This window comes from Tetrahymena thermophila (assembly GCF_000189635.1).
Source record: "Tetrahymena thermophila SB210 genomic scaffold scf_8254803, whole genome shotgun sequence".
Lineage (NCBI taxonomy): Eukaryota > Ciliophora > Oligohymenophorea > Hymenostomatida > Tetrahymenidae > Tetrahymena > Tetrahymena thermophila.
The window spans coordinates 1475913-1492617 of record NW_002476559.1 but is presented as its reverse complement, the minus strand read 5'-3'; the positions used below and the strand labels follow the sequence as shown (position 1 = coordinate 1492617).

The following is a 16705-nucleotide window of genomic DNA, read 5'->3' as shown; positions in this document are numbered from 1 at the left end:
GGCTTAATAGTCTTTTGTAAATGTATTTGTTCAACTTTACATTTTTATTTTTTTATCACCTAACATGATTGATTGCTTGTAAAATAAGTTAGTTAGCTTTCTTTTATTCAAAAAATATTGTTTAATTTTACTAAAATTATTTGGAATTCATTCTTCTATTTATTATTCATATTGATATGAATAAACCATTTTTTTTTTAAAGAAAAATCTTAAATCCATAGAAAAAATTGATATTTTCGAGTATTAAGCAAGCTAAAAGCTTAATATTTTAATGATTATTTAAACGAAAATATACAGTCATGTACAAAGATTTATTTATAGATTTTAACCTTGATATATTTATAAGGTATTTAAAAAAATTAGATAGGCAGATAGATAAGAAAATATAGAAAAATAAAATGAGACTATAAAATAAGATTTTTATAGATTTTTAAGCTAGATTTAATTTATTCTTTGAAAATTCTAAAAATTCAATTTAGGGATCAGAATTAATAAAAATTGATTAAAAATTCTAATTTAAGTAGAATGTTGTAAATGGAGAACAAAAGAATTGAATAGACGGATAGAACTTTAGTAAAATTGTGATCAGAGTTGATTAAATATAATAAATAAGATTGTCTAGAATGTTCGTATTAGATTAGAACAAAAGAAAAAATTAATTGATAATAGAAAGAAGTTTAGAATATTAGAACTTTGACTTTGAAATTAAAAAACTAATTGTCTCTCTATTTATTTATCTATCTATCTAACTAACTATCTATGTATTTATTTACTTATTTAATTATTAGTTTTAAATAGAAATAAGAAAGATATTCTGCCTTAGCTTCAGAATAGCTACATAATACATAATAAATAAACAAACAAACAAAAAAAAGCTTTTATTTTATTAGAAAGATATTAATTAAATAATTGGAATGTATCTGTTTTAATTAATTGATTAATTAAATAAACAAATAAATAAATAATTGATAGTATTTTAGTTTGATTTCTAAAAATTCTATAGGAATTGCATCAGAAACTTTAAATTTCTTGTTATAATTAATTAATTATATATATAAAGTGATTCCTCTTTTTGAGATAATTATAATTTAATTAATTAATTTTTGAAAAAGTAAAAAATATATTAAAATATCAAAGTAATTTCACCAAATTAAATAAATGTCTCTCGAACAAGCTACTGCTTTCAAAAATGAAGGAAACAAGGCCTTCTAAGAAAACCGTTTCTAAGATGCCATTGATGCCTTCACCAAGGCTATTGAAATTAACCCAAACGACCACGTTTTTTATTCCAACAGAAGTGGTGCCTATGCTTCTCTCAATAAGCTTGATGAAGCTCTCGCTGATGCCGTCTAGTGCATTTCAATAAAGCCAGACTGGGCCAAGGGTTATTAAAGAAAAGGTAAATAAAGCTCAATAAAACCTTATATTATTATATTTAGTTCCTATTAAAAGCCAATCAGAATAATGAGAATTCATTTTTCTAAAAACAAACTTTAATAGGAAGTTGATTTTCTATCATTCTAATTTTGAATTAAAAATTTAAAGTGTTATGAAAGTAAGTAATCATGATTTTTATCAATAAATAAATAGGTCATGCCGAATATGAACTCGGTAAGCTATCCGAAGCTGTTGCTACCTTCAAAAAAGGTTTAGAAATCGAACCTAACAACGCCATTTTGAAAGAAAGACTCTAAAAAGTTGAAGAAGAACTTAAAGAAGGTAAATAAATAAATAATTTGAATTATTCAAGCTATCCATTTTGCTATGAATGGATGAGTGAATTAAGCTTAGACACACTAATGCATTATCACCAATAATATTAAAATTACAAACTTTGTAAAAGCATCATGTGGTTTTTTTTTAATATGATAGCAAATATTAAATATTTTAAAGCAACTCATAAATTAAATAATCTAAAATTTAAATAACAATTTGATAGATCTACAAATCTTATTATAACTATCAAACACAAACACACACACACACATAATAAATAGCATAATACAAAAAAAGATATTCTTTATAATTCTATAAAAAATTACATGCTTATTCGTTCTTAAAAATACAAATTCTAAAAAAATTATTATTATTATAAATAAAGAATCTGCTGGTGGAAGTGGTGGTTAATTTGATAGCATTGCCACATAAATTATGATGAAGCTTGCTGCTAATCCCAGAACTGCAGAATGGTTGAAAGACCCTTCTTTCATGACTAAATTAGAAATGCTTAAGAAGAGCCCTCAAATGTTCTCAGTCTTGATGTAATAAGATCCTCGTTTGGGTGAAGCTTTCAATCTTCTTCTTTCTGATTTCGGTGGTGGTGCTTTCGGCTAAGGTGCTAACTTCAATTTCTAAGACAAGAAGAATGCAGAAGAACAAAAGCCTGAAACTAAAGAACACACAACAACTTCTACTACTAATCAAGCTCAAGATGACTTCAAGATGGAAGAAGAAATTCCTGAACCCTTCACTAATAATGCAAAATAAGAAGCTCCTAAACCTGCCCCAAAGAAGGAAGAATAAAAAAAGCCAGCTCATGCTCCTGCTCCTACTTCCAATCTCCCCGAACATGAAAAGGTGAAGAATGAAGGTAATGAGTACTACAAGAGTAGAAACTTCGACAAGGCTTTGGAATGCTACAACAAAGCTATCGAGTTATAACCCACTGAAATTCTTTATTACAACAATAAAGCTGCAGTCTACATTGAACAAAAGAACTATGATGCTGCTTTAGAAACTGTTGAACTCGCCTTGAAAGTCGCTCAAGACAACAACATTAAAGATTTCTAAAAGATTGCCAAGATCTTTGCCAGAAAGGCTTCCATCCTCGCTAAGCAAGAAAAGTATGCTGACTCATTATACTGGTATGACAAGTCTATGTTGGAAGACAACAACCCTAAGGTCAAGCTTGAAATGAAGCAAATTGAAAAGATCAAAAAAGAAGCTGATGCTAAAGCATACATTAACCCTGCTTTGGCTGAAGAACATAATGAAAAAGGTAAAAAAAATATTCTAAAATAAATAAATAAATTTAATTTGGATGATTTAATAAAAAATTAAAGATTTATTATGGAAAAAAAAAAAAAAATGAATAATTAATGATTAAATAATTTTTTAAATAAAAAAAGCTAAGGCATTCTTCACTGATGGTAAGTTCCCTCAAGCTTTATAAGAATATAACGAATGTATCAAGAGAAACCCTACTGAAGCTAAGTATTACTGCAACAGAGGTATTTGCTATTAAAAGTTAATGGAATTCCCTAGTGGTTTGAAAGATTTAGATAAGTGCCTTGAAATTGATCCTAACTACATCAAGGCTTACATCAAGAAGGGTCAATGCCATACTGCAATGAAGGAATTCCACAAGGCTTTGGGTGTCTATGAAAAAGGTTTGAAGATTTAACCTGATAACCAAGAATTAAAGGAACTCTTAGAAAGAACAAGAATGTAAGCTTACATGGGAGGTGGTGATGAAAAGGAACAATAAGAAAGAGCTGCACACGCCATGGCTGATCCCGAAATCTAATAAATCTTAAGAACTCCTGAAGTTTAAAACGCCCTTAGATCACTTCAATAAGATCCTAAAGAAGCAACCAAGATTTTAAGCGATCCCACCCTTGCTCCTAAAATTGCTAAGCTAGTTGAAGCTGGTATCTTAAGAATGGGTTGATCAATAAATAAATAAAATGTTATTTAGAATAATTATCTATTGTTTATATTTTTTATATATCAAATATTTTCTAATAATTTAAGTTATTAATTGTTTTACCTTAGTACATTAACGTTCAGCTTAAATTAAAAATTATCACCTAATTAATCAATCAACTAGCCATTTAATTACTTAAAGCATTCATTCATTCATTCATTTTCAACTCTTCTTTTGCTTAATGTTTAGATTTTAATTAATAGATAAGATAAGATTCTTTTATTCTTTTTCATTTTAAAGTTTTTATGAATGGTAGGCATGCATTTATTTTCATATTTATTTTTGCAAAATATTTTTTTATAATGTCAAATTTAGTAGAATCTATCTATATATTATCTATCTCTAAGCTTTATTAATTAATGTTTTTGATTTACATTTAATTTTAAAATATTTAAGTAGCAAATTAAAATTGTTATTAAAAACTCTAATATCATCACACAAACACACACACACACAGATACACACCTTCATACTTATACCATCTAATTTTTTATATGTATATTTTAGATTCTAATTTTATAGATATGAAATATCTTAGAATGATTTAAGGTTGTAAATATTTTATATTTGATATTTAAAATTTAATTTAAAAAATATCAACTATAAAATCGTTTATTTACTAATTTGAGTATAAATTTAAGTTACAAATATTCGAACCAAATCAAAAATGCTACTTAAACACTTTTAAAATCATATATATATATATATACGCCTATTCCAAAATATATTTTTTTAAATATTCAGATAATAAATTATTTTAAATTTTTTATTTAATATTTTGATTTATTTATTTATATTAACTGTTTAAGTACTATTTTTGCATTTTATTTTTCATAATTTTGAATAATATTTTTAAATATTTATACTTACATTTTAGCTTTTAATTTTAAAATAGTTTAAAGTTAAAAATGGTGACATTATTTAATTGATGAATGTTTATTTAAATTTAGCGGTAAAACTGTAAAATATAATAATTCATATTAAATTACCTCCACTAAAACCTGTTTCTTAAAAGAGTAGAAATTATAATATCAAAAAAGGATATTTTTGGTTGTAGATAATAGCAATAACAAGCAAACAATTAAATAAATAAATAGATAGATTCAATTTAGTTTTTCTTAAAGTTTTCTAAAGCATTATTTATCAAAATGAGTTAGGATTATTCTGATGAAATGGAAGAGGTTAAAAAGCAATTCGATAAAAAAGTTGTCAGGAAAGTTACTAATGAAGACGACGATGAGGATGAAGACACTGAGAATTTTAGTAATCGCAAGCACAGCAATATTTTAAGCAACAAATCGAAAAAAGGAAGAAGATAATAATAAGATATTTCAAATGAATATGATCTTTATGATGAGTTGGGAGACTTAGCAAGCGAAAATCTTGATAAAAATGACAATGAAGAAGAAGATAACAATTTGAATTAAGACATTGACTTAATAATCAAAGTTATCACTTAAGAAAAGTATTGTCCTGATATTATTCTCTACTAGCAATAGATTATTGATGATTTATTTGAGTTAATACAAAATTAAGTAAATAGCATAAAAAACCTTTTTTTTAATTACAAAAACAAACATTTTTTCATGACAATCAATTAATCAACCAATCTAACATTTATTTACTAATTGATTCTTTTTTGAAAAAATAAAAAATAGGAAATGCAAATAAAAGAATTCGAATAGAGCATAAATGATGATAAGAAATTTTAACACCCTAAAAATAAATTTTTGCAAGATTTAATGAAAGAAGAGTGTGACAGAGTAAAATATTTGATAAAATTGTATACAAGAACAAGACTATACAAAGTAATTAGTTAATTAATTAGCCAAAATAGAATGCAAGTTATTTTATTCATTTTTACTAATAAAATAAATATATAGATTTAAAAGTATTACATGAACATTATAAAACACAGTAAGTATGATTACCTCAATCTCTAAGAAAAGGAATTTGTAAAAAAGTAACTAATTAATTTTAATCAACATACATTTTGACTTTTATATAAACAAAAAACAATAATTAATTTAACTTGTTTTTTACAAAAAGTTATGCTGCTCTCAGATAGTAAATTTTTTAAAACCATTTGCTAAAAACTCTGCCTTAAAGTTTCAGAGATATTGGAATAGAAAGCGAGGATTAAGAAACTAACTCTTAAGTTCAGAAATAAAATTTTGAAAAAATATGTAATTTAATTCATAAATTTCAATACATACTAGTGTATTAAAGATTTAACCTCTTATAATTAATATTTATTTATTTATTTAGAAATTGATACACCTAACTAAGATAAAGTAGTATTTGTTAAGTTTAAGCAAGGTGGAAACTATGATATAGATGGAGAACAAGTGTAAACAAAGCAAATATTTTATTTTACTTAATTAATTAATTAATTATTTCAATAAATTTAGAAAAATAGAAGAGGGGGAGATAATTATGGTACCATATAAGCACATAAAGTAAATTTTATTTCAGAGCCAGAACATATTTACTTACAAGGAATTAAATTTTTTTAAAATAGAACTTTGCATTAAAATTTAGATGTAGATCTTGTGTGAAAAGCAAAAACTGTTCAAATATAATTATAAAAATAAATAAATAGCAAGAATGGAATCTTTGCTTAACAATATCAATCACTATTTATTTCAACAACAAAAAATCTCAAAAAAATTAATTATTTAATATGAAAAGCAAGTTAACAAAAAGCCAGTAAGTAAGTGTGTAAGTAAGTAAGTAAGTAAGTTATTTAATAAATGAATGAACAAAAGTGAGGATAAATTAATATATTTAATTAATTAATTGTTTTCAAATTGTAAATATAATAGCTATTTTATAATGTATATTATCAATCTTAACTTAATTATGATCATATTATATTTTACAAAAATTATCAAACAAACTATTTCAATTCTGAAATCAACCAATTTATTAAAAATCATAAATAAGTTAAAAGGCTAATCAGATATTCAATTAAATATAGTTAGTTTATTTTTGAATTAAATATATTATGTTTTATTCCTTTTAAAAATTATTTGTATTAATATGTTAAATTATTATATTAGGACATAAAAAGTAAGTTAGCTTATCTACCTACCTACCTAGCTATTTTAAAAAATTGTTTGTTGCTTTTAAAACTATCCAAATTAATTAAATTATTTTTAAAATTACTAATTCATAAATAGTGTATATAGCATATAAATTAAGTAAAATAGATATGGAAAATAATAAAATGCTCAATTATAAATTTTAATATTAATAATAAATATTACTGCACTTTTATGATATAAATACTTAAACATAATTATAGCTTATGATGGCAGGTAATAAATTTAATTTTATATTTTAGTAAATCAATAATTTTTTATTTTTATAAATAATTTAAAAATTTGAAAGAAAATAATGGCATGTTATTTATTGTAGTTAATCAATCAACAAATTATTGAGCTTTTAATTATATGATTCAATTAATTATTTGGTAACAATTAAAATAAAATAGTATTCACTCTTTTCTTTATGTTAACTAATTAATTAATTTTGTAGAAATTCTCTTTAAAATAAATGGTAAAACAATTGAAAACTTAGTATTTTTTATCTAACATGTATTTGACAAATTAAATTAAAAACATTATTAATTCAATGTTAAAATTAAATTAAAAATATTATTATTTCAATGCTAAAATTAAATATTAAAATTGTGTTGTAAATTTTTAAATTAATTTAAATATTTCGTTAAAATTAAATATTTGTTAGTGATTTTTTTAAAATGAATTTTTTACTGGTGACAAAAGTAGATAGATAGATAGATAGATAGATAGATACTTTTTAATAAATTATAAATAAAAAATATATAGATAAAAAATTAATTAATAAATTAAATTAAATAGATTGATTTATTGATTCATAAATAGATAAATTGTTTTTTAAATGGATCTTTTCAAACTGTTTAAAACTCAGCAATAATTTTTATTTAGCGACAAAAAAAATAGAAATTAGTGAATAAGAAATTTGTGAAGGTGATTTTATTTATTGATTGATTGTTAGTACATACATATCTTAGTTTAAAAATTCGAAAATTTGCAATTAGTAAATTAAAATCAAATAAACCTACCTAGATGAAGGAATTGATTGAGTTATTATGATGTATATATACATAAATACATATGTACATAAAAATTATTCAATATTAAGAAATCAAGTAACAAAAATTAAATCAAATTATTAATTAATGTTTTTGCAAAGCATTATTAACTGTAAAAAATTAATAAATTAATTTATTAATTATTTGTTTGTTTGTTGGTATTATCATTATTATTCTTAAAAAAAAAGATTTATTTAGTAAGTAAATATCGTACATACATACATACATTCATACATAGATAAAATGAATAACAGCTCAAGTCCTCTTTCATAAAAATATTCGTAAAGAAAAGTATTGATTACTGAGTCAGAGGTTGACCCTTTTTCAGTAGTTTTAGTTGAGGATCTTCTATCTGTAAAGCTTTTAATAAATTTTATTAGCTCCTTTACTTGATTTTAGTTATCTTTGAAATATAAAATGTATCAAATAGCAAATGGAAAACCGCTATTTATTTATTTTATGATTAAATATATATTTTATAATTCTGGCAATATGAAGCTAATTTTTATCATCAAATAAATTTTTGAAAATAATGCTTTTAAAAAAAGGGAACTAATGATTGGAGAAATGTTTAAGATATTATAAGATTAACTTTCAAAGCACTGACTGATGTAGTAAAGAACTAAGGAGAAGCAATCCGTGAGTTGGAAAGACAAAATATTTCTAATGTAAATATAGCATAAAATATTAATTGCATGAAGCTCTTTATATTTTTAGATTTATCCTCAAGAAATGATAATTAGCTTAGCAAATATTTATAATTTAAAGGTTAAAATTGTCAATCTCCAAGACTATTTAGATAGCAAAGCAAATGTTGAAGATGTAAAAGAAAGTTTAAATGAATTAGCTCAAATTTTAGAAGGAAGACCTTCATTTGATGATTTATAAAACAGATTTTAGCAGTAAATAAATAATTAATTCAAAGATTTCTATATGTTAAATTTAATGGCAGAAAGAAAGATAAATAGATATATAGATAAGCAAGTATTTCCAGTCTTAAACTCTCAAAATTGCACTGACTGGCAAATTAATACTTTATTAATTAAAACTTATCTTTAAATATTTTGATTGCTACTTCAAAAATAATTACAAAAGATATTTAAAATTAAATTTTTAGATGCACTTTGAAGGAAGATTTTGATTACATGATGTCCTCTAAAGTCTCTCATTAAGAAGTAATTCATTTCAAGCAAACAAGCATTTTAATATTTTATTTCTTTGTGATAATTTTTTGTGTTTTTTTAAAAGATCAAAGTCATGCTAGAAAACAAAGTCAATACAAACTAATTCAACAGTGAAATTGATGGATTATATGCAAAGTTAGATGAACAAGTTTAAGATTTAAGATCATACAGAAATATTTTCCAACAAGATATTTTAAGCATTTCTAATTAACTTGCATAAAAAGCCAGCTTAGAGGAAGTAAACGAATAATTAGATCAAAAAGCCAATAAGCAATCAGTAGCAAATGCACTTTAAAGAAAAGCTAATAAAGTTGAAATTGATGCCATGTTAGGTAATAAAATCCTTTCATTACTTATTTCAGAATAATTATTTTATTTTACATCAAAAACAACAAAAATTATTTGAAATCTATTTTTTTAAAAATTTAAATAAAAAATGTTGGCAGTGAAAATATATTTCAAACTTAATTAAAATTATGGCTAACTATTTTTATGATTCTTTGTATGGAAATTCATTAAACAAATTGATAAAGAAAGAATGAATTAATTATAAAAATATCACTCATTAAATTAGAATTAAATTTTATTTTATTTTTATGAAGCTAGGAAAGCTGAAACAACTGATATTTAAAATCTCTTAACGATGGTAGAAAGCAAAGTCGACAACCATTAGCTTGAAAAGATAAATTAATTGCTTGACTGCAAAGTAGAAAAGAATGATTTTAATTTGTTAGTCAACTCTCTCTCTAACAAAGCAGATAGAACTGATGTTGAGGTATGAACAATAAAATTAATTTATTTATATTTTTTAATGATAATTAATTTATTTAATAGATCATTTAAAGTTAAATTTAATAAGCTTCCAATGAAATAGAAGCATTTAAATAACTTTAAGATAAGGAATTGAGTGTTGTAAAAAATTTATTGGAGGATCTTCGTTTCAATACCACTCAAGCACTTAATAAAAAAGCAGAGCAAAAGGAATTAGATAAAATCTATAATTAAGTAGCTTAAAAAGCTGATATTGATTTATTTAATTAAATGTCAAACCAACTCAGGTAAAATAAATAACAAATATAGTTTAATTTTTAATGTTTATGAATTATTTAAATAAAAATAGAAACGAACTCATTAAAGATATGCAAGACATGAAAGACTAAACTATAAACTTTAGAAAAGCTTAGGAAGAATTAGTGACAGATAAATTTAAAAAGAATGAATAGCTGTTTGATAACTTGAGAGAGGAAATTCTTAAAGCTCATGAAAACATTAAGAGCGTCAACGAAGAAAGAAGAAACGATTAAGAATAAATGCAAAATTTCAATAAAGGACTTTTAGCAAATTATAAAAAAGAAATCCAAAAAGAGATTCAATATCTTTTGGATGATTTGGAGACTTTAAAAAAGGAGTTTAATGAAAATTTCCTTTTGAAGCTAGATAAAAATGAATTCATCGATTTTAGAGTCAAGGTATTAAATGCTCTTGAAGAGAAAACAGATTTAATGGAAGTTTAAAATGCATTAAACGCATGTTAGAGTGACATATCTCAAAGGTTCTTAGAATTAAAAGATGAAATTAAAAATTACATTGGCGAAAATGAAGCCAACCTTCTTCAAATTTTAGACAAAAAAGCCAACTTTGTTGATGTATAACAAGCCTTATCTCAAAAGGCTGATAACACCAACGTACTCAATCTCATAGCAACAAAAGTAATAAATTATTTTTATTATTTAAAATTTATTTTTTTTCTCTTTTGATAAAAAACCAAATAAATATTTTTATAATTTTTCAGTTTGATTATTTATTAGTTAATTCAAAATTATATTTTTAATAAAATTACTTAGAATAACTTCAATAAAAACAAAATAATTTTTAAATTGCTTACTAAAAAAAAAATAAGATAAAAATAAAAACTTTTTAATTTTTTTTCAAAATTATTTTAACTTAAAAAATTAAAAGTTTATTTTACTTAATTAAAATAATTCATTCATTTTTATTATCTAATTAGGTAAGCAGCTAGGAAATTGAGGAAATGAGAAAGATGGTAGAAAAGGTCTTCAAAGAGTGTGAGGATAAAGTTAATTTAAAGGAATTCGATCATTTTGCTAACTAAGCTAATTTAGCTATTGAGGAACTTTAGCGCGATATGTTACTTAAATCAAATATCAAAGATGTTTGCACTCTTTTAGATGCTAAATCTAGTAATGAGTTAAACTTTACTTTGTAATTAATTTATATAAATTATTTAAATAGATATTGATGATGTAAATAGAGCTTTAAGTGATATCCATCGCGAATTAGAAAAGAAAAGTTATCAAGAAGATCTTAATAATATAGTGAGCGATTAAGCAATTATAAATGAATAACTTTGTACTGAAAATATAGTTGGTAGATGGACTTGGAAATCTGGTGAAATTAAAGCTGGTTCTCTCATTCCTTGGGAAGTGTAATTAGTAAATACTCTTCCTGATAATTACTTGTGGGAAAAAGAAAAAACTAGCATTTTAGTAGTTGCTCCTGGCTTGTATGAAGTAAGCCTTTTATTTAGTTTTTTACTTAAAAATGAGGATTAAAATTAACAATATCATATATGTATATATATAGGTTACACTTGGATTCTTTGCTAAAAAGAAACCAACTATATAGATTCTAATCAATGGAGAACCTATAATGTCTGCAGTTAATACTGCTTCTTATGTTATGCATCATTCGTCAGGAAAAATCAAGGATATTAAGCACTCTGCTGGCACCATCACAGGTAAAAATTTATTTTAGACTTGATTTGATGCTAAAATTAAATTAAAAAATAGGTTTAACCTTAGTGGATTTCATTATTTTACCTGCTAGAGCAAGAATTTCCCTAACTTATACAGGTGAATTCGGAGGCGAAGGTTTCTTTGGTCTAAAGCGTTTATGATGATGAAAATTTAAAATAAAAAATAAATAAATAAATATTTAATAAAAATTTTAATTTGATGAAAATAAAACAAACATAATTAAGAAAAGTTTTTTGAATTATATAAAAAATAAAATAAATAATTCTATCTATTGTTTCCTTCCTTCCTTTTATCCATACATGCATATTTTTATTCACTTTTGTAATTCATTTTGAGTTTTTGTTTAATTTTTAAACTAAATAAATAAAATTAATAAATTCAGTTAATCTATTATTTTTTCATTTTATTTGGAAAAGCAACCCTTTTTTGTGACATCAATAAAATCCAATTTAAAAAGTTATTAAATCAGAACATACTAATTAATAAGTTTAATTATTACAATTTTTTTAAAGGATTTAATAATAAAAGTAAAATTTAAATTATGTTAACATTTATTAATATAGTGTAGATCCTCGTAAATACTTAATTTAAATTAAGACCAAGATTTCATTTTTAAAAATATTGTAATAAAAATTATTTAAAACCTAAACAAATAATTAAATTAAATAAATGTTAAGTATTTACAGTGTAGTAACAATATTAAGTTTAAGAAATAAATAAATATATTTATAATTGTCATAAAATTATTTATTTTTTATTTAATTTTTGATTAATTTTAATATTTTCTATATTTTAAAAACAAACTCAATTTTTTGTTCTGTTATTCTATTTTTTATTAAACTTATTATGCTAATAATTTTTAGCTGATTATTAGTTATTATTTTAATTTTATTTAAATTTATTTTAGTTATGTTAGTTGTTGTTTAACTTTTAAGAAAATTGCTCTCCTTTATCTCGATGCTATTGGTTGTTAAAACTTTCATCTTTTTTGTTAATATTTTTGTTTTTTTTCCTCTTAGGGTAACTCTTATTAATAATTCTATCTATAGACCAAAATTTTACTGTTTAATCATCAGAACCTAAATGAATAAAAAAATAATAATTAAAATAATATACAAATTTGAAATAGATTTAGGAATTTACATGTTATCAAAAGATTTTAATCCAAAGGAGAAAATACTGCATCATTGATGTACCCTTTATGACCTCTAACATTTTTGAATTCTAAACTAATCTGCTAATTGTTGTTGTTCTAAATTAAATTTATATTTTTTTACATTTCAGATAAATTATTTTTTTAATTTCCATCTTCTTCTTATAAATCTTAGGTAAGTAAGTTATTTTAAATCTCTGTTTTTATTTATTATTCTGTCTTAACAAAATTAGTAATTTCTTCATTTTCTTCATCACTTTCATTTTTATCTTATTTTGAAGTATTATTTGTCTATGATTACTGTTGTAATTAGCTAACAGAGCTAGGCAATAAATTGTAAATTTATAATGTGTTATGATTTTGAGCTATAGAAAGCATATAATAACAATCAGACACAGGAGAGAACATTACTTTTTCAATTGGATATTCATGCTTTAGATATGTTACAAATTAGAAGGATGAGACGTCATCAGGGTTACCTAAATAAATACTTATTCTCCTATCCAAGCAAGCACAAGCGACTATCAATTATGAACTATCAGGTGTTTACTTAAATGCTATGCTTTTAACAACATTTTTGTGCATATTTTAGAATTATTTATACTGATAGTCGTAATAGAAACTAATACATCCTAATTAAGCAAACACAGCAAATACTTAACTTTTAACAATGTCAAATTCAAACTATTGCACATTGTTTTTATTTTCGCAAATTAAATAATCTTCAATAGAAATGCTACAATCAGATAGATCAATCAAGCTAATATATCCGCCTTTTTTGAAAACTAGCAAATAATGATCGTCATTTTAAGTTAGCAAACCTTTTTCTTTGGTTTCAATATGATCTTTTTCTACTTTAATCTATTTTTACAAAGCTTTTTCCTATCCTAACTCTTCCTTTTTTCCTATTCCATAAATAAAAATGTTAATAAATAAATATTAAATTTTTAATTTTTACCTTCATTCTAAGCTGTGTTAACTGATTAAAAGAGAATGTTTTATAGTTCATCAACTTATTCCTTTTTTATCCATTTTAAGTTCAAGATGTCTCTGTTGCTTAGATACTCAAAACTGATTTTCTCTTTAAAGAGGTCATATCCAACTTTAAATAACAAAAATTAAATTATTAGCCAATTTAACTAAAATCAATGAATTACCTAGCTTTTTTGGATTGTCTTCTAAAAAAAGAACCATAACATTTTCAAATTATGGATGAAGAAGCATTTGCTTCACATTTATTTGATCAATCCTTTTGTAATACTCTTTTACGTAAAGCTGGTCATGCTTATTTATTATTAAAAGTTAAAATTAGTATTTTCAATTTTGAATAAATAATTCACTTACTATTTTAGAGGAATCCCAAACTCTTACTGTGCGGTCTAAACAACTCATGTAGATTAACTCTTTTTCTACCTAAGAAATTGCTAGAGAATTCACTTTAGCTCCTAAGCAACTGAGTTACCATTCAAATTCTAATTGATAAGGTATAGTTTAATTAGATTATTCTTCTTTATTAACATCATCATTTTCAATATTATTATCTTCTTCTATTTCAAATTCATTTGCATTTTAAGAAATGCTTTATCTAGTTATGTTAAAAAATGAGATTCTCCTGTCGATAGAAAGAGTTATCAATTTTTTATCTTAAATTGTCTAAATAGAAAAAATTCCATCATAATGGTTAGTGTCAGGAACTTTAGAATAATAGGAATCGTCAAACTGTGCACTCAAAGGATTTATAGTAAGTTTTTAGTTAGATTTAGAAAAATCAATAAATTTAGAAACATTAAAGATGTAAATATCTCCCATTTTACCAGTCAAAATAAAGTTATCATAATCCAAGCTCTTGATTGTAAAGCTAGATTGAAGCAAATCGTTATTTTTTTTATTATAAATGAAAAATATCTCAATATCAACAATGCTTTTAACCTAAAAAATATTTTTGCTTTAGGTTTTTTCTTAGATTTAAGCTTCACCTTAAACTTAATTGATTTCTTCATTATCAGTTTTTTATTTATTTTCTTAGCTTTCTTCATTAATATTATTATTTTAATTTTACATTTTTTCAAAGGAATTTTCTTGAGTTTGAATTTTATTTGCTTGATTTAGATGTTCATCTTAAGATATTAACTAGCTTGAGGAATTATTTATTATGTTTTATCCTATTTCTATCAAATTTAGAAAGACATAATTTTTTATTTTCTTGAGTAGGATATATCTTTAATTTTCATTTTCTGACTACTTTGGTATTTCATCCAAAGTTAATATCTTTCCATCAATTTGGTGAGTAAAAATTTTATTATTATTTTCATATAAGAAAATTTAGCCTTCTTCAAAGAAGTTGATTGTGTACTTATTTTAGATACACTAAGTAGAAGAAGAATTATTGGTATGAGAATCTAGATTGGAAAGAAAAGAAGAAAACTTTAATTTTAAGTTAAATTTCGATTGCTGGATGTTAATTTTAAATGAAATAATTTTCTTTTTGATAAGATCATATTGCAGATGAAAAATAGACCCATTTTATAATTTGATGATTATTTTAGCAATATATTTATTAAATTCATTATTGTCTACATTAATTGAGATAATTGTTTGGTTTAAAACAATATTTTGTTGTTCTAACAATTCAGACTTTTTGCTACCTTGATTATAACTATGAATATAAAAAGTCCCACTAGCACTACCTGCTAGTATTATAATATCTTCTTCTTAACTTTCGTGATTTTCTCCTTAAGTTTTATTTTAATCTTTATAATTTAGATTGATTGGCAAAAAAGCAACACATGAAATCTTTTCCCTCATGTTAGAATTATATAAAATGGTTTCGTATTTTTTTTGTTAGTAATTAATAATGTAAATATCGCTGTTTGATCCATAAGCAAACAAGTCTGTGTTAACATCATAAGCAGAAATTTAATTAAGATACCAGTTTGCAGAATAAGCTAAACACTTTTCAGGAATGTCTATTAAACTTTGCATTTGTTTATTACTTGATTGATCAAAGTTTATTAATAATATTAAACAACAAAAAAAAGATATCTCTTTAGTTATTATTTATAATCCTTTCTTTTTAACAGCTAAAAATGTTTAAGCTAAAAACAAAAAATTCGAAAATAAAAAAAATAGTATTAAAATAAAAATATTAATATATTTTTTAAATTAGAAAATAAAATTTAATGAGTGAATAAATATAATAATCTAATCATAAATAAATAAATACCTTTTTATCAATTATTTCATAAATTAATTGAAATTCCTAAATAGACTTAATCTTTATATTAGAAATATCCTTTTTTTGTTTTCTAAACTTTAAATTTTATTAATTTTTTAATAACTAAAATATATTTTTTATAAAGAAATATTTTTAAAGAGCTATTTAAATAAAAATTAAAATCATTTTGGTAATTATGGTTATAAGGATTTGTTAACTTAAATCATTAAAAATTCACTGAAAATTATCAACAAATCTTTAATATATCTTTAATTTATTTTAATTTTAGAGATTTTTACTTCATTTTTGGTTGAATCCAATTTTTCTAAATAAAATCTTTTCATTCAAGCTTAACAAAAAAATATAAAATATTTTGTATTTAAAATAAAAAAATGGCTCAATAAAAAATGTAAAATACTTCAAATAGTTGTTTAAAAAAAGATTTAGACATAATTTTATTAAAATAAGAATCATAAATGCTCACTAAAAATATATATTATTATCTTATCTTTTAATAAGTAAGTATAACTAAT

At 22.8% G+C, this 16705-nt stretch overlaps 4 protein-coding genes across 4 annotated transcripts; 3 read left to right on the top strand and 1 right to left on the bottom strand. All coding sequences in view use genetic code 6, as the record gives it.

Annotated features, from left to right (window-relative positions):
* Window positions 1–1158: 1158 nt before the first annotated feature.
* TTHERM_00013550 (stress-induced-phosphoprotein, putative) lies at window positions 1159–3670 on the top strand (the record flags this gene model as incomplete). The annotated part of the gene is made up of 4 exons (XM_001008334.1): window positions 1159–1399; window positions 1591–1719; window positions 2102–2998; window positions 3129–3670. 4 exons carry the CDS (start codon window positions 1159–1161, stop codon window positions 3668–3670), a joined length of 1809 nt encoding a protein of 602 aa, XP_001008334.1.
* Window positions 3671–4854: 1184 nt separating this feature from the next.
* On the top strand, window positions 4855–6264 carry TTHERM_00013540 (synthetic lethal mutants of dpb11-1 five family protein; the record flags this gene model as incomplete). The annotated part of the gene is made up of 7 exons (XM_001008333.3): window positions 4855–5241; window positions 5365–5514; window positions 5590–5669; window positions 5756–5892; window positions 5975–6056; window positions 6118–6165; window positions 6228–6264. 7 exons carry the CDS (start codon window positions 4855–4857, stop codon window positions 6262–6264), a joined length of 921 nt encoding a protein of 306 aa, XP_001008333.2.
* A 1823-nt stretch (window positions 6265–8087) lies between these two features.
* TTHERM_00013530 (hypothetical protein) lies at window positions 8088–11945 on the top strand (the record flags this gene model as incomplete). The annotated part of the gene is made up of 12 exons (XM_001008332.2): window positions 8088–8198; window positions 8393–8512; window positions 8613–8746; window positions 8962–9019; window positions 9093–9360; window positions 9631–9803; window positions 9863–10086; window positions 10149–10737; window positions 11037–11229; window positions 11282–11559; window positions 11633–11786; window positions 11839–11945. 12 exons carry the CDS (start codon window positions 8088–8090, stop codon window positions 11943–11945), a joined length of 2409 nt encoding a protein of 802 aa, XP_001008332.2.
* Window positions 11946–12609: 664 nt separating this feature from the next.
* On the bottom strand, window positions 12610–15964 carry TTHERM_00013520 (WD domain, G-beta repeat protein; the record flags this gene model as incomplete). The annotated part of the gene is made up of 5 exons (XM_001008331.2): window positions 14303–15964; window positions 14116–14242; window positions 13917–14060; window positions 12949–13863; window positions 12610–12884 (listed from the first exon to the last, which is right to left on the bottom strand). The coding sequence occupies exons 1-5, from the start codon at window positions 15938–15940 to the stop codon at window positions 12610–12612; spliced, it is 3099 nt and encodes a 1032-aa protein (XP_001008331.2). The 5' UTR covers window positions 15941–15964.
* Between the last annotated feature and the right edge of the window lie 741 nt (window positions 15965–16705).